Source organism: Haematobia irritans, chromosome 1, assembly GCF_050003625.1.
Source record: "Haematobia irritans isolate KBUSLIRL chromosome 1, ASM5000362v1, whole genome shotgun sequence".
NCBI classification, from domain to species: Eukaryota; Metazoa; Arthropoda; class Insecta; order Diptera; family Muscidae; genus Haematobia; species Haematobia irritans.
The window spans coordinates 181,957,165-181,979,941 of record NC_134397.1 but is presented as its reverse complement, the minus strand read 5'-3'; the positions used below and the strand labels follow the sequence as shown (position 1 = coordinate 181,979,941).

The following is a 22,777-nucleotide window of genomic DNA, read 5'->3' as shown; positions in this document are numbered from 1 at the left end:
GGTTGCCATGGAATCTCGAAATTCCCATTTACTCTCAATTTACATACATGCAACGTATGTTCAAATAATTACTGCGAACGCAAAGGGAAACAAATTTTTAAGTTATTTTCACATGTCCATGTTCTTCAAAGCCTTTGTTTTTCCTTTTTTTCTATGAAATTTATTTCAATATTTTGACATGTATTGGGAATATGGTATGTTATTCGGGGTGTATCCCAAATTAGGGGGGTTCACATTCTAAAATGGACGTGTTTTGGAGGAAAACTTGTGTTTTGAACTTGTTTTTTAGTATGGCGAAAACTACTCCTTTTGAAGTGCTTATAAAGGGAAAACATTTCAAACCCCAAAACATGCTTGGTGAGAACACCGTATTAATTTTTTTTGAGAACGGGAATTACCGTACAAATCAATCCATTTGCATTAAAAAATATATTGATTTACAAAATTTGTTTTATCAAAAGAACAAAGGAAAGAAACCAAAATTTAAGACAAATTAAAAATAACCCAGCGGACGAAAAGGTGACATCTACGGTGAGCAGACATACTACAGCGTAATGAATGGACTTGAGACACCTATATCTTTCTTGGCCTATGATTCTAATTAAAAAATAGTGTACCCTTCATGCAATTTTTATCAGTGATAGTTTGAAAATAAAAGGTTTCCATATACAGATATAATACTCCGAGAGTCTATTTAGGATTACATTCATATATAACCCACTTCAATTTAGGTTAGCGAGCCAAGAAAAACAGAGGTGAAATTCCACGTTAGCGACCATGTACTAAAATGTCCAACCCTGGAAGGTGAGAGCTGCCATATCTTAAAATAGATTTTGACTCATATGTTTTTTGTTTTGATAGTAGTTTAGGTTATTTTTATCTACTTCTATATATAATATTAAATATATATATTTTCATTAATTAGTATTTAAATAAAGTTGTATTTGCACTGTGTTGGATTTGAACTCATTTATTACTTGCATCGGAAGGAAACCCTGTTTGCAGAGTTGCACAATTATTACTCATTAATCGGTGTGGCAACTTCCGATCAACGAGAATACGACGACGATTACTGAAGACTTTGTCAAATTACATCGGTTTTTCTGTGGTGCAGTGGAAAAAATAAAGAAAAAGTGTGAAAATTCATGCTAATCAATTCAAAACCCCTTTAAGGAGTTAATTGTACATATAAAGTGTCGAAAAAATATTGTAACACATATCTAAGAATAAGAATTCGTCTTTGAAGATAAGGAAAAAAAGCAATCGAACGAGTGATTACTGTTTTATTAATAAAACATGGCGCGTCTAACCTACGTCTATAGAACGGAGGACATAAGTTATGTGAACGTCGGCCGGAGACAATTGCCCGTCAATGCTGGTGATGATAATCTAATGGTAAGGGTTCGTCCCAACGAAAATTGGAAATGTATGATGATGATTAGCACAGATCTTCCGGAAATATGGACTGAACTTTCCTCTATACGTAAATTAGAGTAGCAATTGTAGTGACAATGAGGGTACTTATTAAGGGGTACATGAGTATGGGTGTCGTAAAAAAGAAATGTAACAATGTTTCTGGGGAAATTTTTCGTGCGATGTGAGTTGCCGTCTTTCACTGTTATTACTACCAATACCAGCGGCAACAACAACAACAACATCATCATCGTCGTCAGCACTCGCAAGCCATCTCTGTGCCGCTACGCCACCACCACCACCCTCCGAATTTGAGGTGCAGCTGACGCTGATTAAACTTGTTAGAGTATTTTCTGTCTCACACACCATATTATTTCTGATGTCGTTTACTTCGCTGATATTGTTTCTTTCTTAATTTATTTGTTTGGAAAAAAACCTTGAATTTTAAATTGTTTATCACTTGTCACGAGAGAATCTGTCTGCTATTTCTGTTTCGACTATGTTCGACGTAGTCTCGTCTTCGTCTATGATCGCTGTATACGCATTTTATTGACGAAACAACATAAAGAGGTGCTTAAGAAAAACCTTGTTCATTTTACTTTTTTTTTACCACCCATACAGAAGAATATGTTGGCTAAACAAAAATGTTTCTTAAACTTCAAGTTTGTGTAATAATTGATCATTGCAAAAGTCAAAAACATATTCTTCGTTGGTTGGTAATTAAAGGTCAATATTTTCAAGTTACGCCCACAATAATCATCCACTTCCATGGTAAATAAGTATCAAAAATGTAAATGTTTCCACATATCTTCCATTGCTTATTGCAGTTTCATTGCCTTTTATGGATCTCAGTTACTAGTGGTAACTAAAAACAAAACTCTCAAACTTTCTTTAAACATACATGGTAGATAATCCAACTAATAGTTAAAATCTTGAATATCTTTCCCCCCATTGTTTTTCTTGTTGTTTCCTCAATGCTATATTATTTTTGTTGTTTTTCTTATTATTTTTCTTTATGACTACACTACACACAGATGAAACTGACTGAAAGTTGAAAACAGGTTCAACATACGTTTTGTTGTTAAATGTTACTGCGCTATTGTATAGAAACGCATACACATCCAGGGATGGGAAGAAATCATGCAATATTTAGGGTTTTTAAGTCGCTGCATTTTTGTTTGATATATCATATTGTCAGTATCATACATTAATGCAACTAAATCTTGGGAGATGTGAGAAGATTTTAGAAAAAAATTAAAACCACATCCAATAATTGAAAACACTTTAAGGCTTAGCAGATGCAAAAGTAAGGGAACTTGAGAGATTGAGCATTAATACACATCTTGCCTTTTGATATCTATATGGAATTTTGGGCACGTGGCGAAATTCAAAATGTGCAATATGTAGTAGTACCTCCGATTTCCATGTAAAAGGTCTTGAGTTCAATTCTAGATCCAGCCGAATACCTTGTCAGGTTTGGTTTAGCTCCTCTCAATAGTGCTAATGGCAGATTTTTAAAGATTTCAAATCTCCTCCTCTAGTAGAAAGAGTACACACAAAAATTTTTTTCTGATTCAATCACGAAATCAAGTATCAATCACAGTTTTAATTGGGCATAGAAAAAAATTCTTGATTAAAAAATTAATTGATTTCATTAGCAAATTTCAATTAAATTTTTAATTGATTCAATTAAAAATTTAATTGATGTTGATTGCAAAACTCAATTAATTTATTAATTAAAAAAGGTAAATATTTTCAATTACTTTCAGAATTGATTTAGAGTTTTTATTTAGATTAACAATTGATTGTTTGAAATACATTTTTAATTAAAAATTAAAAAAAGTTTCATCACTTTTTTTAACTGAATTAGTCTTTCGAATTTGATTAAAACGTTAATTGTATCAATTAATTTTTTAATTAAAAATTTTAAAATTTTCTATCATTGACTTAATTAACTTAATGTTTCTATCATGATTAAAAAGTCAATTGTACCATTTAATTTATTAATTGAAAAAATTTTCAACTTCAATTAACTTCAATTGTAATTATTTTGGTGACATTTTTTCTGTGTAGTGACGTAGTATCACATTGTATAATTTGCTTAAGTGGGCATAGTCTGCCTCTGGAGCACAACTTCTTAATTACACTCATATTATTATGGAGAGATCGATCTTGGTGCAATGCCGGACTTCAACCCAGTCTCCAATTCCAGCTATGTTAAAACATCAAATCCATGGTTATGAATAATACTAAGAGGCACACGGATATGAAATAACTGGAGAGATCAACAATGCAAATATGTATCCTATGTTAATAAAGAGACCAGTTATTATTAGTGTATAATCATAATACAGGGTGTCTGATATGTAATGCTACAAAGTAAAGCGCTATAAATTTGTGTTTCTTTTTTTTTTTTTTTTTTTGCTCAAGAGTCAAAAACTGTAGGAAATAACATCAAATTTTAGAATCTAGTTAGATTTGCTCGAATTGCCCACCCTTATTATTATGTTATTTATTCTTTCACATACTCGAAGATCCATATGTAGGCCATCACACGCTGCACGAAAGTGACAATGTTTTTTTTTTTTGCCCATTCCCAGTGATGAGCCGTCTCGAGATGATCGTCACTTTGATATTTTTTAGTTCCAAACTCATTTTTCAAAAGTCCAACGTATTGAGTTTTTGAGGCTTTTGTGCGTTGGAATTAAAGCGAGGGAACTCATTTTTAAGCCATTCTTGTTTGACGTGACTTGAGTGCGCTGGGTGGTGTTGGAATGTCTATGGTCCGAGGCCGAAATGTTTGTCTGCCCAATGGTTTATTTTGACCCCACTGTCGATGAATACAAGCTGGAAGCGACCATCGGCCGTTACGGTGGCCCACACAATTATCATCGGCGGCACTTGCTTCCAGTCGTAGGTGTAAATGTTCAGCTGACCTCCTTCCTAGCTCATTTTTCAATATGTGTGGTACTGGAATAAATCTGTCAGCTTTCTGCAACACTGGCATAGTCACGGAAGCGAGCAATGGCGGACTTTAAACATAGTACTGATATAAATCTGTCAGCTTTCAGACGAGCGGTTCAGAAAAGATACCAAACTGAAGTTAGTTGCAATACAAATCAGACTCACTGTATATAATCTCTACGCCGCCTTTATGAGGCCGAATATACGATCCGGAGAACAGTAAATATAGTATAGTTATTCGTCATTGGCATTTTCCAAAGGTGCGAACACAGCCCTTACAGTTAGTAGCACCGAATTTCATGAAGATTGGAAAAAAGTTGTTAACACTTTGGACTGCCAATTTATTTCTGTAAGACCATAAAAAACTGCAATTAGAACATGTACTATGTTCTATAAGGTATAAATATAAGGAACACAGAAACATTCCTATTTGAGTCGAACCAACTGATTTTTGTTATTTAATTTATGATTGATTTAAGATTGCAAAGGATATCAAACCTGTCGCATGGATAAAAGGATGCGTTGTTTACTCGAAATGATTCAAAATAAGTAAAAAAGTGTTAACTTTCTCAAATCTGATATATAAGCTAAAAAATGCCGAAGATATCCATAAACCGTGGAGAACTTCTTGTTTGAATCTAACCGATATGAACATGTTCAAAACCTAAATGATTCACCACTTACTTGAAACCAGACATTTGCCTCAGTAGAGGAATCACATTGTCCATTTTCCCGGTAGGAATAGATTGGAGCACAAAAGTGATGGGTCTGTCTAGACGGGTACGCAACTTGGGATATATCCAAGGGCTTCAACGTTAGCACCTTTAACTTTGGTTGATGTAAATTGCGGTGTATCGTAATATCGCCAAATGGGAGCCACCGTGGTGCAATGGTTAGCATGCCCGCCTTGCATACACAAGGTCGTGGGCTTGATTCCTGCTTCGACCGAACACAAAAAAAGTTTTTCAGCGGTGATTTATCTCACCTCAGTAATGCTGGTGACAATTCTGAGTGTTTCAAAGCTTCTCTAAGTGGTTTGACTTCAATGTGAGTTTAAAATGGAAACGGGCAGCACTCAGTGATAAGATAGAAGTTCACCACTGTGATATCACAATGGACGGAATAGTCTAAGTGAGCTTGATACATCGGGCTGCCACCTAACCTATGAGAGATGCTCGTTTGAAGGGCGTAGTTCACAGAAGTTTTCCATGCCTGTTTTAGCCATAAAAGGCCATTTTAAGCTCAATCTCTTAACCCTTTCACTACCGAAATAAACCTAATGTTAAAAACTGTAATGTTTCTTCTGTTTTTTCTTGTACTAACAGCATGTATAACAAAAATTGGCATTTTGAAAACCTACCTCTATTACTTCAAGAGCTATATGAGCTTGTTCTGAAAACTTGATTCCAATTGTGACCAAATGGCCTTACGAAAATAGGCGCTATTTGGCCTATAATATCCTTCAACGTGTGAGAAAAATAAGAAAAAGAACCCGAAAAAGTATCAGCTATAGTTTTTGTATGAATATCCATTTACTAGAAACATCCAGTAGAAAAATTTTCTCAAATTTTCATATTTTTCGTTTATTGCTAAAGAAGTTTATAAAAATCTATTTTTGACCTCACCAATATGGAAAATATTTATAGCTTATTTAGATTAAAGCCTCTACTTTAAAGTAACATCGAGAAATAAATCGAATCTAAGTGGGTAAATAGAATTTGGTGTATTTTTCGAATGTCCTAAGTGGACATCGGTATTGAAAGGGTTAAATAGCCGGGATCTTGAATATATTAGGCTTTAAAATCTAAACGAACATACCGCAGCTCAAAACTTTTAAGGTCGGTAACTCTGGGATCATCTTAGACGAAGTTAGTATTTATTCTAAAAATTCGTATGAATTTTAATTTACAAAATTAATTAATTTTAAGCTTGATTATCTTTTATTTTTTTAAATTTTGAAAAAGTCGAACCTTAGACGAAATTATTTATTCTAAAAATTCGTATGAATGTTAATTTATAAAGTTATACATTTTAACCACAGCTCAAAAACTTTAAGGTTGAATAATGGAAAAATCAATTTTTTTTAAATTTTGAAAAAGTCGAAAAGACGACTTTTACAATCTCTAGTATCCTAGTAATATAAAAGGACAACGTGACTGTATTACATCGAATTGTAGTGCATTTAGTGTATGGTGAGCTCTTTTCGATGACCACCATCAAAAATTGAATTACTGAACTTTAACATGAGCTCACGTTGGTTTTTGATGAGCCATGACTGGCACGAAACCGGCCAAATCGTAGGATAACCGGGAAATCATTTTAGAGCAATGTTCGAGGGAGTTTCTGCATAATTTCATGAATGTTGTTGAAACATCTACTGGTATACATTGCTGACCAAGGAACCGTTTTCTGGGAGTCACCCGTTGTGATCCACATCGCTTACCTGAAGAGCTGTACAACGATCACAGACGTGTTCATTGTCTTGTTTCCGATGATTGGTACACTACTGATCAAAGTGTAGCTACCAAAATATATGTTTTTTAGCTCAGGTTTTTATTAGACAACCCTCATAATTGTTATACCCTCCACAATAACATAGGATGGGGGCATATTAACTTTGTCATTCCGTTTGTAACACATCGAAATATTGGTCTAAGACCCCATAAAGTATAAATATTCTGGGTCGTCGTGAAATTCTGAATTGATCCGTCTGTTGAAATCACGCTAACTCCGAATGAAACAAACTTGAAACTTGGCATAAGAAGTTATTATTGAAGTAGGTCGGATGGTATTGCAAATGGGCCATATTGGACCACTTTTACGCATAGCCCCCATATAAACCGACGCTCAGATTTTGGCTTGCAGAGCTTCTTGGAGGAGCAAAATTCATCCGATTCGGTTGAAATTTGGTACATGGTGCTACTATATGGTCTCTAACAACCATGCAAAAATTGGTCCACATCGGTCCATAATTATATATAGCCCCCATATAAACCGATCCCCAGATTTGGCTTGCGGAGCCTCTAAGAGAAGCAAATGTCATCCGACCCGGCTGAAATTTGGTACATGGTGTCAGTATATGGTCTGTAACAACCATGGAAAAATTGGTCCCTATAGGTCCATAATTATGTATAGCCCCCATATAAACCGATCCCCAGATTCGACCTCCAGAGCCTCTTGGAGGAGCAAAATTCATCCGATTCGGTTGAAATTTGGAATGTGGTGTTAGTATATGGTCTGTAACAACCATGGAAAAATTGGTCCATATAGGTCCATAATTATATATAGCCCCCATATAAACCGATCCCCAGATTTGGCTTGCGGAGCCTCTAAGAGAAGCAAATGTCATCCGACCCGGCTGAAATTTGGTACATGGTGTCAGTATATGGTCTCTAACAACCATGCAAAAATTGGTCCACATCGGTCCATAATTATAAACCGATCCCCAGATTTGACATCCAGAGCTTCATGGATGATTAAAATTCATCCGATTCGGTTGAAATTTGGTAAATGGTGTTAGTATATGGTCTCTAACAACCATGCAAAAATTGGTCCACATCGGTCCATAATTATATAAAGCCCCCATATAAACCGATCCCCAGATTTGGCTTGCGGAGCCTCTAAGAGAAGCAAATGTCATCCGATCCGGCTGAAATTTGGTACATGGTGTCAGTATATGGTCTGTAACAACCATGGAAAAATTGGTCCCTATAGGTCCATAATTATGTATAGCCCCCATATAAACCGATCCCCAGATTCGACCTCCAGAGCCTCTTGGAGGAGCAAAATTCATCCGATTCGGTTGAAATTTGGAATGTGGTGTTAGTATATGGTCTGTAACAACCATGGAAAAATTGGTCCATATAGGTCCATAATTATATATAGCCCCCATATAAACCGATCCCCAGATTCGACCTCCAGAGCCTCTTGGAGGAGCAAAATTCATCCGATTCGGTTGAAATTTGGAATGTGGTGTTAGTATGTGGTCTCTAACAACCATGCAAAAATTGATCCATATCGGTCCATAATTATATATAGCCCCCATATAAACCGATCCCCAGATTTGACCTACGGAGCCTCTTGGAGGAGCAAAATTCATCCGATCCCGTTGGAATTTTGAACGTGGTGTTAGTATATGGCCGCTAACAACCATGCCAAAATTGGTCCGTATCGGTCTATGGTTATATATAGCCGATCTCCCATCACTGAAAAATGTGTCCATATCGGGTTAGAATCATGGTTGCCACTCAAGCCAAATATAATATAATCTAGCAAAATTTTATTTCTATAGAAAATTTTCATTCGTTTTGTTTTGTTATTGTTGTTTTTTTTCTTTTAATCATTGTTGTTGTTTTTTGATTTCAGCTTAAAACCATGCATTGACTAAACTTCAAGTGTAGCTTAACCAACAGAAGAAAAGAAAATTTTGTCAAAATTTTATTTCTATAGAAAAATTTGTCTAGATTTTATTTCTATAGAAAATTTTTAACAAAATTTTATTTCTATAGAAAATTTTTATAACATTTTATTTCTATAGAAAATTTTGTCAAAATTTTATTTTTATAGAAAATTTTGTTAAAATTATATTTCTATAGAAAATTTTGTCAAAATCTTATTTCTATAGAAAATTTTACGCTATCCATGGTGTAGGGTACATAAGCTTCGGCTTGGCCGAACTTGCCGTATATACTTGTTCCCAGCTTCCATAATGAAAAAGATGTTTGGAATCTAGACATATTTAAAAAGAATTCAAAAACCGTCTTCATTCATAATAAACTTTTTATATGGCCTAGTTTCAGGCCTTATTTGCGAAGGCATAGTAAAATTAACTGCTGACAAATTTAGTAAATTCGTTTGGATGCATACGTATCCACAACAACACAAGATAGATTTCTGCATCTCGTCAAATATTGCTTGTGCCTATATAAACTAGAGTTATTGGGAGAAATTGTTGTTGTGGGCACATATAAACAACTTAGCTGTATACCCCACTCTACCCCCTTTACTTGAGTTATGTGTCATCCTCAGTAACCAAAAACATAATGACCCGTCAACAAAGCAATACAAAACCAAATGAAGTAACAATGCAGGAAGCCATCATTGACTAGTCTCTCTTCTATATGTATGTTTTTTCATTGAATCATTTTTACTAGCTCAGTTATGTACAGCTTATACCTTGCTAATCTCTGTTTACAGTTTAATATTTGTATTTTTGTTGATGAATATTTTTTTGTAGAAAATTTATGGATCAAAGATAATACACACACACGTTGAGTTATATGTATGTGTCAAGTTTCATATACATACCCAGCAAAATATTTGTTGGCAGAGAAGTAAATTAAAGTGATCTGGCATTACTTCATAAAATAACGATTATGGCTATTCCCAGCAAAGGGTGGTCAAAAAAGCGATGAGAATGTTCTTATTAGATTCGGAAATGGAGTAAAAAATAAAATTTCATAGAATGGAAGTCCTATTTATGCTTAATTGATGCGATGCTACTACAATGTTTCAAAATTCATTTTTCACAAATTTTATGTCTGCCGAGAAATTCTTCGACCCACTTTTCAATATTTGTTTTTTTTTTTTTTTTGTAAAATCCAGTATTTCGTTTGTCCTAACTGCGTTTTATATCCGGCAATATTTGGGAAATTTTAATTAGTTGTTACAAAGGAGCTTCTTGTTAAGTAATAGGCTTACAATCTCTGGGATATCATTTTTGGGTTTATATTAAAAAGTATTGACTTAGGAAGAACCAGGGAATGCTGCCTTTAGAATTGCAATAGAATGTCTTCGCTGCCCACCCCTGGATCATTTTTATGTGTAGACCAAGATCCTCCCGGTGCGTAGACACCTATTATATGTTGTCAAAGCAGTATCTTCTGGGGTTGTTATTGCAGTAATCATCCAATCCACCATATTATGGATAGAGAACTTCCACCGAGAAATGTAAGAGTGGATCTATATTACCGAGAGCGATAAACGATTTTTTAATCATCCACAAAACAAAACTCAATTTATCTTACATCTACCTTGTCTTTTCTATTGCAGATGTTAATGGACCTGAATAGTAAAGGTCTTTGCATTGATAGTCCCCATATCCGTGGTAAAGAACTAGAGGAATTTACACGAAAATTCAACCTTCTAACAGCGGATGAATTACAAACATCATTGGAAATTAGTAGCAAGACATTTGTGTCTGTTTTAAATCAGTGTGTCCAATGTGTGGGTTGTCGACGACGTGTCGAACGTCTCTTCTATCAACTTACCCTTTCCGGACATCCAACGCTCGATCCATTAGTACTGAAAAATTCCTGTGTTTTGAGCATAGCCGAAGAGAAAATGAAAACCCCGCAAGCCTTAGGAACACTTTTGTATCGTCACCATGAAATTCTTAATAATTTGCTGGAGAGTAAGCTACGGAATAAAACAAGGTGTGTACTACATTCACTGGATGCATTCCGTTCGAAGCCATTCTCCGAAACGTGGCGAGAAGTGTGGTCGTCGATGAAACACAATTGCCGCGATGAATTAGCCGTAATTGAGACGAAAGAATTGCACGAAGTGCTGGAAAACTATTTGAAGAAGCATAAATTCTGCAATGGTTGCCGTACAAAGGTATGTGTTGGACAGTATTCCTTTGCTATAGTATTCATTGGCTAATGTGTAATGTCTATTTTTTTTTTTGAATTTTCAGATCGAAAAAGCTTATAAAATTTTAGTAGGTGAGACGACAACAAAGGAGAAAGGCTATGTCGCCGCACTTTATGCTAATATCAAAAAGTGTCATCCCGACAAGCACATACATGTTTTCACGAATAAAATCGACTTTCTCGACGCTCTTATAAGGCGCGCCGAGCCCGAAGTCAATGGAAGGTACGAACAGGCAAAAGAAAATGTATTTGACATTTGAACTACGACATTGTTATTTTCATTCCAGCTATTCAAAACTGCGAGAACGTCATGCGAAAACATTAGAAATTGCCCAAGAAGAAGTGCTCACCTGTGTCGGTATGATTATGTACGAACGTTTGCGGCGTGTTTTTGTTAGTCTGCGTGAAGAAGAACGTGCCTGTCAAGTCCTTGCTGCTGTTGGTGTTCATGCCCTCTGTCGTAGTTTCGATATGTCGGTGGAGAAGAAGCAGGGTATCAGCAATTTGGAACTACTCTATCAAGAAATTAGTCGGGCTGAGAAAGCCAAAGAGCATAAGCGGGAGCAAAAGAAGCTAAAAAAGAAGAAGAAGAAGAATGAGAAGAAAAATTCTCGTGTTTGTGATCGGATCGAATCCAATACGGAGGAACAGCATGGTAGCGACGATGAAGACTTACATGAACATCATGGAGTTATGGCTGGATCGATCACCTCAACTATCGAATACGATGATGGTGACGATGCTCTAGAGGTGGATGATGACGATGAGGAAGACGAGGAGACATCATCTGCTGGTCAGAAAGCAAAAGAAGGGGCGACGGTGGAGGAAGATGCGGGTGTTGAGTGTGAAGAGAATCATGAAGACGAAGATGCGAATGAGGTTAATGAACATCATAAGCCGCATTCCATTATGGCATCCAATAAAAACTCATTGCAGCCTAATACTCAGCAGCAAAAGAAAAAGAAGCAAAAGCAAAAACAAAAGAAGAAAAATGTCACCACCACTACCAACAACAATACTACCACCACCAACAAGAAGAAAGACAAACCTTCGAAAATGGAAACTTCTCTCCTTGGCAATAATTTGGCTGGTGGTAAAATCACCAACCAATCTAACAATGTTGTCTCCACTGTTGCCATTACTAATCCCATGAAATGCAACGATTGTCAATCGCCTACATCCGAGTGTCCATGTGAAAGCGATATCAAAGATTCTGGCTATGGCAGTGAACCCTTGTCGCACGGGAACTCACGTACCTCGAGTGTTGTATCATCTCCCGAGGACACATCGGAAGGTTCGGAGGTATCATGTTCCGATGGTTTTTGCAATCATGAACGTAGCAAAAAAATTGTTGGTGTTAGTGACGACCCCCATAAATGCCATTTAGATGATGAACATCATCGTCATAACCATCATCACTATCACAACAACGAATTGCAACACAATCATGATCATTATCATGATGACGATTTTGAATTTAGCTTTCTTTCGGATTCATGTAAATTCTTCCAAGAGGATCACCTGAATACGTTGAGTCTGCAACAAATGTTGGTAAGCTTTATAGAATTTTTAAACACTTATGCGAACATTCATTCGAGAAGGACGTTTATACCATTAGAAATACATTAGAATTAAAAGAACGGGAAAATATAAGAAGATAAAGTGGAGGTGGGTACTATGTTCGGTTTTCGCGTCCATCATCGTTGCGAGGGAAGTTTTCCATGCAAGTTTTGACAAAATTTTTTTTAAAATTATAATTGTCTTCATGAATTTAATACGTGTTCCACAGTTTTGCAATGCCCGCAATACTGACATTTGTTGTCTAAGAAATCATCAAGTAAGTGTTGATGGGTTGAGATAGCGTAGCCCATACAAAGCCGTGAGAATACACAAATTTTGTGTTTGACAGTGACGGTGGGATATATCGGAGCTATGCAGTTTGGGTTTACTTTGTTGTATTGTCTGTGTATAAAACGTAATTGATTTAGATGGGAACGGCTTCGAAGTTCTGAGATACTTTTCAGATCTTCCTTTTCTAAAGACTGGCTGAGTTAGCATTTTTTGCTTCTAAATCCGCATGCATATTACCAGCGATATTGGCATGCCCTGGTACCCAAAATAAATAAAATTTTGAAAAAATTTTCTATAGAAATAAAATTATGACAAAATTTTCGATAGAAATAAAATTTTGACAAAATTTTCTTTAGAAATAAAATTTTGACAAAATTTTCTATAGAAATAAAATTTTGACAAAATTTTCTATAGAAATAAAATTTTGACAAAATTTTCTATAGAAATAAAATTTTGACAAGATTTTCTATGGAAATAAAATTTTGACAAGATTTTCTATGGAAATAAAATTTGAACATAATTTTCTATAGAAATAAAAAATTAACAAAATTTTCTACAGAAATAAAATTTGAACAAAATTTTCTAAAGAAATAACATTTTGACAAAATTTTCAATAGAAATAAAATTTTGACAAAATTTTCTATAGAAATAAAATTTTGACAAAATTTTCCATAGAAATAAAATTTTGACAAAATTTTCCATAGAAATAAAATTTTTACATTTTCTATAAAATAAAATTTTGACAAAATTTTCTATAGAAATAAAATTTTCTATAGAAATAAAATTTGGACAAAATTTTCTATAGAAATAAGATTTGGACAAAATTTTCTATAGAGATAAAATTTTGAAAAAATTTTCTATAGAAATAAAATTTTGACAAAATTTTCTATAGAAATAAAATTTTGACAAAATTTTCTATAGAAATAAAATTTGGACAAAATTTTCTATAGAAATAAAATTTTGACAAAATTTTTTATAGAAATAAAATTTTAACAAAGTTTTATGTAGTAATAAAATTTTGACAAAATTTGGAACAAATCTACTTTAGCAAAAGTTGTTAAAAACAAACAAATTTGTGATTGAGTGTAGGATAAGGGATTTTAAAGCGAAATTGTTAAGTAAACAATTTGTCGGAAAAGCCTAGTTTTCGAGATACGACACCTGAAAATCGGTATTTCCCATTATATTTTTGTTAATTCTGGCAGAAATTTGTCATGAAATGAATGAAATTGCTTTTCTTCGTTTTTGGTAAAAATAGTACATTTTAAGAAGAAAATATTAAGTAAAAATTTTGTCGGAAGAGCATAGTTTTCGAGATATCGACCCTTGAAAATTGGCGTATAGGTGGGCGGCCTTCGACCGGGTCTGAGATTTTCTCCTATGGACAGGGTCCACAGAAGACTAACGCGAATCCACAATGGAAAGGGGCCCGTAACACCGAAAATAGGTATTTCCGACAAAAAGTGGTATATAGCATTTTGTGTTTAGAATCGAAAAGTCTACACGCTGGTCAAAAATTGTACCAATCGGACCACTTGTACTAAAGTAGATTTAAGCCCAAAATTTTCTATAGAAATAAAATGTTGACAAAAATTTCTATAGAAATAAATTATCGAAAAAAATTTCTATAGAAATAAAGTTTTGACAAAATGTTCTATCGAAATAAAATTTTGACAAAATAAATTTTTGACAAAATTTTCTATAGAAATAAAATCTTGACAAAATTTTCTATAGAAATAAAATTTTGACAAAATTTTAGATTTTTTTAGATCAATTTTGGGGGTCTGGTGCTAAGTATTGAAGATATTCTCTTTGGTATCTCTAAACTCAAATCTTCCTATAAAATGGATGTTGATGGTTTTTGTGGTTATTTTATTAAGAACTGTTCTGTAGCTTTGGCTTATCCACTATTATTGTTGTTCAACAAGTCTCTCCAGTTAGGCTATTTCATAGATGATTGGAAGTTAGCATCGCTTACTCCAATTTTTAAAAAGGGTGCGAAAGATGACATATGTAATTATAGACCGATATCGAAATTGTCTAATATAAGTAAGATTTTTGAGCACATTGTTTTCGAGAAAATTTATTTTTTGGTAAGGCCTAGTTTATCTCCGTTCCAGCATGGTTTTGTTCGTAATCGGTCAACAGTGACTAATTTGGCGGTTTTTTCTCAATACTGCATTTCAAGTTTTGAATCTGGATTTCAGGTGGATGCTGCATATTTAGATATGTCTAAGGCGTATGATAAAGTGTCAATTTCAATGCTTATTAGTAAATTGTATTCATTTGGATTTCATTCCATTTTTTTTAGAATGGATGGCCTCTTATCTGAGAAACCGTATGTACTATGTCTCAGTGGATGGTTTTAAGTCCTACTTATTTACTGCTAGTTCTAGGATTCCACAAGGTAGTGTGTTGGGACCCTTACTATTTGTTATATTCATTAAAGATATAAGTACGTATGTAAATTGGTCGAGTATTCTTCTTTATGCTGATGATCTCAAGCTATTTTTGCGCATATCTTCGGTTAGAGATTTGTTTCGTCTTCAAGAGGATTTGAGAAATATAGCTGATTGGTGTAATATGAATCTACTTGAAATCAACATCAATGTAATGTTATTTCTTACTATAAGTGCAGGAATCCCATTTTTTATAACTATACGTTAAATGGATTTATTTTGAGTAGGGTTGAGGAGATAAAGGATCTTGGTGTAATTCATGATTCTAAATTCACTTTTACCCGCCATATTGATTATATTATCCCAAGGGCATATTCATTGCTTGCTTTCATCAAGAGAAATTGTAGAGATTTCAAGGATCCTTATTCAGTTAAGTTAGTATTTACTGCTTTAGTTAGGTCTAAATTGGAATATGGTGCTTTTGTTTAGAGTCCTTATTATGGAATACATTTCCAAAGACGTGAAATGATTCAGAGGAAATTTATAAATTTTGCACTATACCCTCTTATGAAGCAAAATGTCGTTTAATTCATATGAAAACTTTGGCTAATAGGCGTTGTTATTTGTCTTTAATATTCATTTATAAACTTATTTCTGGTGACATAGATTGCCCGTGTTTACTTGAAAATATTCGCTTCAGGGTTCCTCTAAGAACATTGCGTAGTAGTGAATTGTTTCATATACCCCATCATAGGACTAATTATGGTTCCAATGAACCAATGAGTCGTGCATTGGCTGAATTTAATAATATCTCCAATGAGGATATTGATATATTTGATAAATTTTCTAAAATCTAGAATTTAATATATTTTTAGTTTTAAGTAGTCTGTAAGGAATGTTATATTTCCATAGACTTGAATAAATAAATAAATAAATAAACATTATGCAGCGTCCATTTGAGGTCAATTTTTAGGTTGTAATAATTTGGTTTAAAATAGCATATATCTGTCATTTCTAGATACACCACTGTAACAAGCTTTTAAAATTTTGGAAGATTATAATTTTTAAAATTTTGTGACTGATTTGTTGGATCATAGAAACATTTAAACTCACGTAAAGGCAATTTGTTGGTTGGGCGTCGATTTTTGGTAGTAAGCTCTCTGATAAGTCGGTATACACATTCTCTAGCTATATACAATAAACGATGAAGGAAATATATTTACAGCATAATTAAAACAATTTCTTTTTCAATGTCTTCTAGGATGATTTCGATGGCGACGATGAAGCTGAAGAGAACTGTTACATTCCCCAAGAAGTGGTCTTAGAGTATCAGTGCCAACGTGAAAAAGTCCAACAACAACGTATGCAGTTGCGCGAAACTTTGCGTGAAAATTTCGCACGTTTATGTATGCAACAGGGACGTTCGGTGGCCTCCTCTCCCTCCTCTATGTTAACTAAATAAGTTGTGTGTGCGTGTGAATCAAAGTGAACATCTTCAAAGTCATCATCATATAGCGTTTGCATATTTAGTTCATATCTAAAGAAAATGAACAGCAACAATGACTTTAAACAAAAAAAAAAAGGAATAGCAAAATTTGAACTTATCTTTTTTCTGGCATTATAATAAACAATTATTACAACTGTATCCCTTTAATCTATCTTCCCCTACAAATATCAACTGCTACCTAACTTACCACCAGCCCCATTATTCCTCCACCCATCCCTGTTGCAAACAAAACGAACTCATTTCATGTCGCATAGAGGGCAAAAAAGAAAAACAGAAAAACACTTTGAAGTTAATAGAGAATGAAATCATTTTTGTTTGCGAAGAGAAATCATAGAAATTATGAATTGATTGTTTTCTTTTATGTTTAAAAAATATATACAACAAACAGAAGAAATATTATTTAAAAAACACACACAAAAGTCTTTTTTATTTCACCTTCGGAGGCGGTATTATTATTACATTGTATTAGACAAAGAGACCTAGGGGCTAAGGAAGTATATGTTTTTTTTATTATTATAATATTAACAATTTTTACATTCCTCATGGAAGGGTTCTAAAGTTCTCAAATCACGCCAAGTTGGTGGTAAACCATTTGATACATATTTTCCACATCTTTTGCACGGTTCCAAAAACAGTTTGCTATAACTGTTCAGCCAGGTCTGCAATGAAATGTAAAAAAAATACTTTTAATAAAATCAAACAAAAACAAGTAAGGAAAGTCTAAAGTCGGGCGGGACCGACTATATTATACCCTGCACCACTTTGTAGATCTAAATTTTCGATATCACATCCGTCAAATATGTTGGGGGCTATATACAAAGGTTTGTCCCTAATACATACATTTAAATATCACTCGATCTGGACAGAATTTGATAGACAAAATCTATAGAATCAAAATTTAAGACGGCTAATGCAGTAGGGTGGAACACAATGTTAGTAAAAAAATATGGGAAACATTTTTTTTCGCAAAAGTTTATTTATGATTTATCGCTCGATATATATGTATTAGAAGTTTAGGAAAATTAGAGTCATTTTTACAACTTTTCGACTAAGCAGGGGCGATTTTACAAGGAAAATGTTGGTATTTTGACAATTTTTGCCGAAATCAGAAAAACATATATATGGGAGCTATATCTAAATCTGAACCGATTTCAACCAAATTTGGTACGCATAGCTATAATGCTAATTCTATTCCCTGTGCAAAATTTCAACTAAATCGGAGTTAAAAATCGACCTCTGCGGTCATATTAGTGTAAATCGGGCGAAATCTATATGGGAGCTATATCTAAATTGGAACCGATTTCAACCAAATTTGGCACGCATAGCTACAATGCTAATTATACTCCCTGTGCAAAATTTCAATTAAATTGGAGAAAAAGATTGGCCACTGTGGTCATATGAGTGTAAATCGGGCGAACGATATATATGGCAGCTATATCTAAATCTGAACCGATTTCAATAAAATTTGGCACACTTGACTACACGACTAATTATACTCCTAGTGCAAAATTTCAACCAAATTGGAGTAAAACTCATCACGATTTCTTCCAAAATCAATAGGGTTCTATTCTGAGCCAAAACACATACTTGTGCCAAATTTGAAGTCGATTGGACTAAAACTGCCGACCTAGACTTTGATTACAAAAATGTGTTCAAAGACACCATGTGTCTATTTCGTCTCCTTCTGGGTGTTGCAAACATATGCACTAACTTATAATACCCTGTTCCACAGTGTGGCGCAGGGTATAAATATGAAAATCTCAGAGGAAATGTCACATACCATATAGTACCGTATTTTCTTAATAGACTAACAAAATATTTTATGATTATTGAATAATTATTGTTACATGTATATTTTTTTTTGTAATATGAAATTTATGAATGAACTAAATATCATTACACTTTTTAATATAATAATCGTATATGGCCAATATTGGCTCGATTATAATGGATTAAATAAATAAAAATGTATTTTTCTAAATTCAATGCCTTCATCCATTGAAATTCAAAATATTTATACAATTACTAGTTTGGTCCGATAAGTACTTAGCCTACCATAACAAGCGAACGTGGAGATTTATTTTTCGACCTCCTTTTAACTGAATTCGTGGGACAGTTGTTTTCAGCCTACTCATGATAATCATTATCAATTCATGATAATCATCAATTTGGACCCGGTGGGGTCATGTACGCAACTCGTTACGGCCAAATTGTTGAAGATTATCATTTCATTCAAGGAACTCTGGGACTAAGATGGGAAATTGAATCCCAAAAATTATATAGAAAATAACAATACCAAATTTTTATGGGTTTTTTGGGGAGTAACTTCGTTTTATTTTTGTGGACCGTTTGCATTATGAAAATAATCCCCAATTTCCTTTTTGCATTGTGCTTCGTTGGGGCCTGTTTTCGTATTCTGGTATTTGACAATGGTTGCAACTATACACACTTTTGTTGCTGCCTTCGACCGGGGTTTAATTCTTTCTCCTATAGATAGAGTCCAAGAGAGAAAATGAGCCCGAATTTTATTTTATGTAGAGTCCAAGAGAGAAAATGAGCCCGAATTTTATTTTGGAGTCTATTGACATGCTTCATTTACATTTAAATTTGAGTTCATTTTCATAGGACCTCATATTCATTATGAGGTGTTGTCCAATATTTGTGGCCCCGTTTCATTCGGGTTTTGAGGCTAATTTTCCCGACGCCCATTATCATACCGCCGAGATCTGGTTGTGAGTCGGGAAGGTTTATCTGCGATTCCACACATCATCTAGGCTGCCATCAGTCACTGATATATAGGACGAAAGAACACGTACACTGATGTGGCAGCCGCTGGCCGATGAGTTGGACCCATCGGGTCAATGCGGTGCAAAGAACTCACCGTCGTGGGATTGACTGATACATAGGAATTGAGGCAGCTGCACATGTCAGGGTTTTGACATGTCTGTGTAATATTCCACAACGTCTTAATTCTCTGACGTGTCGACACTAGTGCTGTATACCACTGACCGGTCATTTTCCTTTTTGGTCAAGAAGTTTTCTTTGGTTGCACCCCAAGTGATATAGACAAGAGGCTTGCTGACCTTCTTTCTACCGCGGAGCCTATCACGTATTGTTGTTGGGCTACCTCTTTCCGGCCTATGGGACTATGGGAAGGCGCCTAGTCGCGCCCCTGATTTTAGCATCCGCCGACCATTTTTTTGCCAGTCGCAGCCGCCGCCGAATATGTCGACTCACCTCGACTTAAATAAAGTCGCCAATTAATCAAAAATATTGATTTAAGTAAGGAAAATGTATTAACATCTGTTGTATTTTTGGCGAAAATTGAACCTCCAACCACAATCAATCAGTATCGAGTTGCTATAAAAATTTTGCAAAAATTCAGCTCAGAAAATTTGAACGAAATGAAAATTAGGTTGTACAATTAATCTGATTGCCATTCGGGTAACTTCAAATTGATTTTATAATGGATAATTTCCCGCCGCCGAATAGACTAATTTATATCGGCTTAACCGTCAAGCCGCCGCCGGAGTCACAAATTTATTCCCAACCTCCGCCGACAAAAATAGGTCGGCTTCATTCTCTGACTATTATATGTCTTGTGCGGAGAACGTTGTCCGGGTGCCGTTCCCTATTTCCACCAGCGAATCCATGTTGCATCGACCTTATGAAGTAGATGCTCACTCGCATAGAGATCAACCGCTGCCCTGACAGAGGCTCGCGATTATGATGAAGTGCGCACCAGAAATATCGTGCTGGGGTGATAGATGCAATCTTTTGCAAAAAATATTTCATAAAAGAGTCTGACAATAAGAGATCGTGGATATTTCTCACTTTATCGTCGGTGGTAGCCGTTTTCGTGGAACATGTACATAGTTGACTTGCTATGACGTTGATAGTCGTAATACCAATTATTTTACGAGGAAGAATTAGGATATGTTGTTGTTGTTGTAGCCCTTTGGAGTTTTTTTTTCGAGTTTTTCAGATAATAATCGATAGGGCTAAGGACTTATAAAATCTCCCTCGTGTATGAAATATTATTCTAAGAAAATATTTGGGTTATATTAGCTAGTTAGTGGTATTTTAGGCTCACTTAGACTATTCATTCCATTGTGATATTTCACGTTGTGACTTTATCACCCGATCCTTAGCTTAACAACAAGACTCAAGGTACAGTTTGAAACAGTAGACAAAAATATAATATGTGTAATTAAGAAATAAAAATTCTTTATAAATTACCATATAACTTTTAACAGCTAGCTCTGGCAGTGTAGGCGAAAAAAAGTGCAACATAGCTGAGTGTGTATGTTCTTGAACTTTACGAAAGACCTCATAACGGGATTCAGTCCATAAATCTTCAATTTCCATTGGTTCATCGTATCCCTTTACGGTTACCCATTCTATTAGTACGCCTTTGCAAATAATGGCAGCCTTTAGGACATGACTTATAGTGGCCTGTAAAGATAAAAAAATCAAATATGAGATATGAAAATTCAATATAGGATACTTTTGCGAACTTACAATTACCACAGCATTGGAACTAAATGGACGACAAACTTTATAGGTTGTGTTTGTATGTGTTATATCGCTATTGAATAGGTTATCAATGAATCTAGAAATAGTGAAATTAAATTAGTTTTCCATTTTTTATAAATGGAATCTAATTTCATTTTTTTATGCATTATGAGTCGATGATTACTTACTCAGGATCCGGATTATTGCACGATGTATATTGTACTCTTCTTTTTTGAGAGCAATAGGTGTAGGAGCGACGTAAATTATTCAGATTAAGATTATTGAATGCTAGTGAACTATGTTCATGTACTTTGTCAATCCATTTGTAGCTGCTAACCAGTTGGGGATACATAGCCTGACGGTCCTGCGTGATTTCCTGAGCCAAGAAAGTAGTATTACCCAAATAGTAGGGCCCCAATGGTGGTTGGAGGGCATTTATTAAGGTCTCCACTTCTCTGAAATTTAAATTACATTTTATTTATTAGTTAGTTTATTTATAATCATAGTAAAATATTAAAATAAATACGGGTAAAGTTTAAGGTCCAAAAATGTAAGGGATTTGACCTAAATTGATATGTTTAAGATGATCTGTGGGTAGCAGAAATAACCATTTTTAAAAACTTGTCTGTATCCTGGGTAATATTGGTTTACTCAATGTTCAGGCGGAATGAGCCAAGGACTTTTCTAAATTTAGACCAATTTATGTTAAATTTTGTTCGTGAGGAACTTGACCCAGGCGACAGTAGTCACGTATTTGAAAATTAATATGAATAGGAAAATGATCGCAACAAATTTACATTTAGCAAATTGGGGAGTACCATCATTTTACAAATTTAAATTTGTAAAATTCTGGGAGCTCCAGCAACCAATCGTAAATTGTCAATAATGCAATTAGGGGTAATAGTGGCAATGATTACCTACTTATTAACTAGTAAGCAAGTATATCATGGTTATAGTATATTATAATAAATAACAATATCAAAATACATGTACCTTAATTGTTGATTTATGTGGCTGTAGTTCTCTTGAAATTCCACAAGAAATTTGGTTTTGCTATCCTCCGTCTGTTCGGATGATGTCCCGTCGGCCAATTGTTCGAAACATTGTCGAACACTAGAGCGCAATGCTTTTACAGAATTTAATGTAGCATTTAACTTTTCCATAGTCCAATTTCCTCACAAATTGTGGATGTAAACAAAAGCCGATAGATTTGCAAATAATGGAATACCGGTTATAGGCTGCTATACTCTTGATTTATGAAAGTCCAGAGCCTCTATAATACAAATCAACGTCGTGTATGGATATGATTAGTTTTACATTGTTGCCACAACAGAGTGCTGTAACCAAAGACTTTGTAATTATTTTTATCATCATATCCCAATAAACACAGGATGAGCGTTTTTCAAATGCAACAACTTTTCAGTTTGAAGGCCGGTATGCACCTCTAGCGAAAAATTTCATTCCCATAAGAAATG

At 34.5% G+C, this 22,777-nt stretch overlaps 2 protein-coding genes across 2 annotated transcripts; one reads left to right on the top strand and one right to left on the bottom strand.

Annotated features, from left to right (window-relative positions):
* Positions 1-1,025: 1,025 nt before the first annotated feature.
* On the top strand, positions 1,026-17,206 carry LOC142222239 (gametogenetin-binding protein 2-like). Its single transcript, XM_075292254.1, has 5 exons — positions 1,026-1,395; positions 10,429-10,995; positions 11,075-11,253; positions 11,318-12,581; positions 16,542-17,206. Exons 1-5 carry the CDS (start codon positions 1,297-1,299, stop codon positions 16,740-16,742), a joined length of 2,310 nt encoding a protein of 769 aa, XP_075148369.1. The 5' UTR covers positions 1,026-1,296; the 3' UTR covers positions 16,743-17,206.
* On the bottom strand, positions 17,182-22,570 carry MED27 (mediator complex subunit 27). Its single transcript, XM_075292255.1, has 5 exons — positions 22,296-22,570; positions 21,491-21,757; positions 21,309-21,399; positions 21,027-21,242; positions 17,182-17,446 (listed from the first exon to the last, which is right to left on the bottom strand). Exons 1-5 carry the CDS (start codon positions 22,463-22,465, stop codon positions 17,309-17,311), a joined length of 882 nt encoding a protein of 293 aa, XP_075148370.1. The 5' UTR covers positions 22,466-22,570; the 3' UTR covers positions 17,182-17,308.
* Between the last annotated feature and the right edge of the window lie 207 nt (positions 22,571-22,777).

Bases quoted from the DNA above. Each gene is read 5' to 3' on its own strand.
- MED27 (XM_075292255.1), bottom strand. From the start codon at position 22,465: ATGGAAAAGTTAAATGCTACATTAAATTCTGTAAAAGCATTGCGCTCT. The intron at 21,758-22,295 runs GTACATGTATTT...TTTAAATTTCAG, and splicing joins CACATAAATCAACAATTAAG to AGAAGTGGAGACCTTAATAA. The intron at 17,447-21,026 runs GTAATTTATAAA...ATTTCATTGCAG, and splicing joins TAGCTGTTAAAAGTTATATG to ACCTGGCTGAACAGTTATAG.
- LOC142222239 (XM_075292254.1), top strand. From the start codon at position 1,297: ATGGCGCGTCTAACCTACGTCTATAGAACGGAGGACATAAGTTATGTG. The intron at 10,996-11,074 runs GTATGTGTTGGA...TTGAATTTTCAG, and splicing joins GCAATGGTTGCCGTACAAAG to ATCGAAAAAGCTTATAAAAT. The intron at 12,582-16,541 runs GTAAGCTTTATA...AATGTCTTCTAG, and splicing joins TGAGTCTGCAACAAATGTTG to GATGATTTCGATGGCGACGA.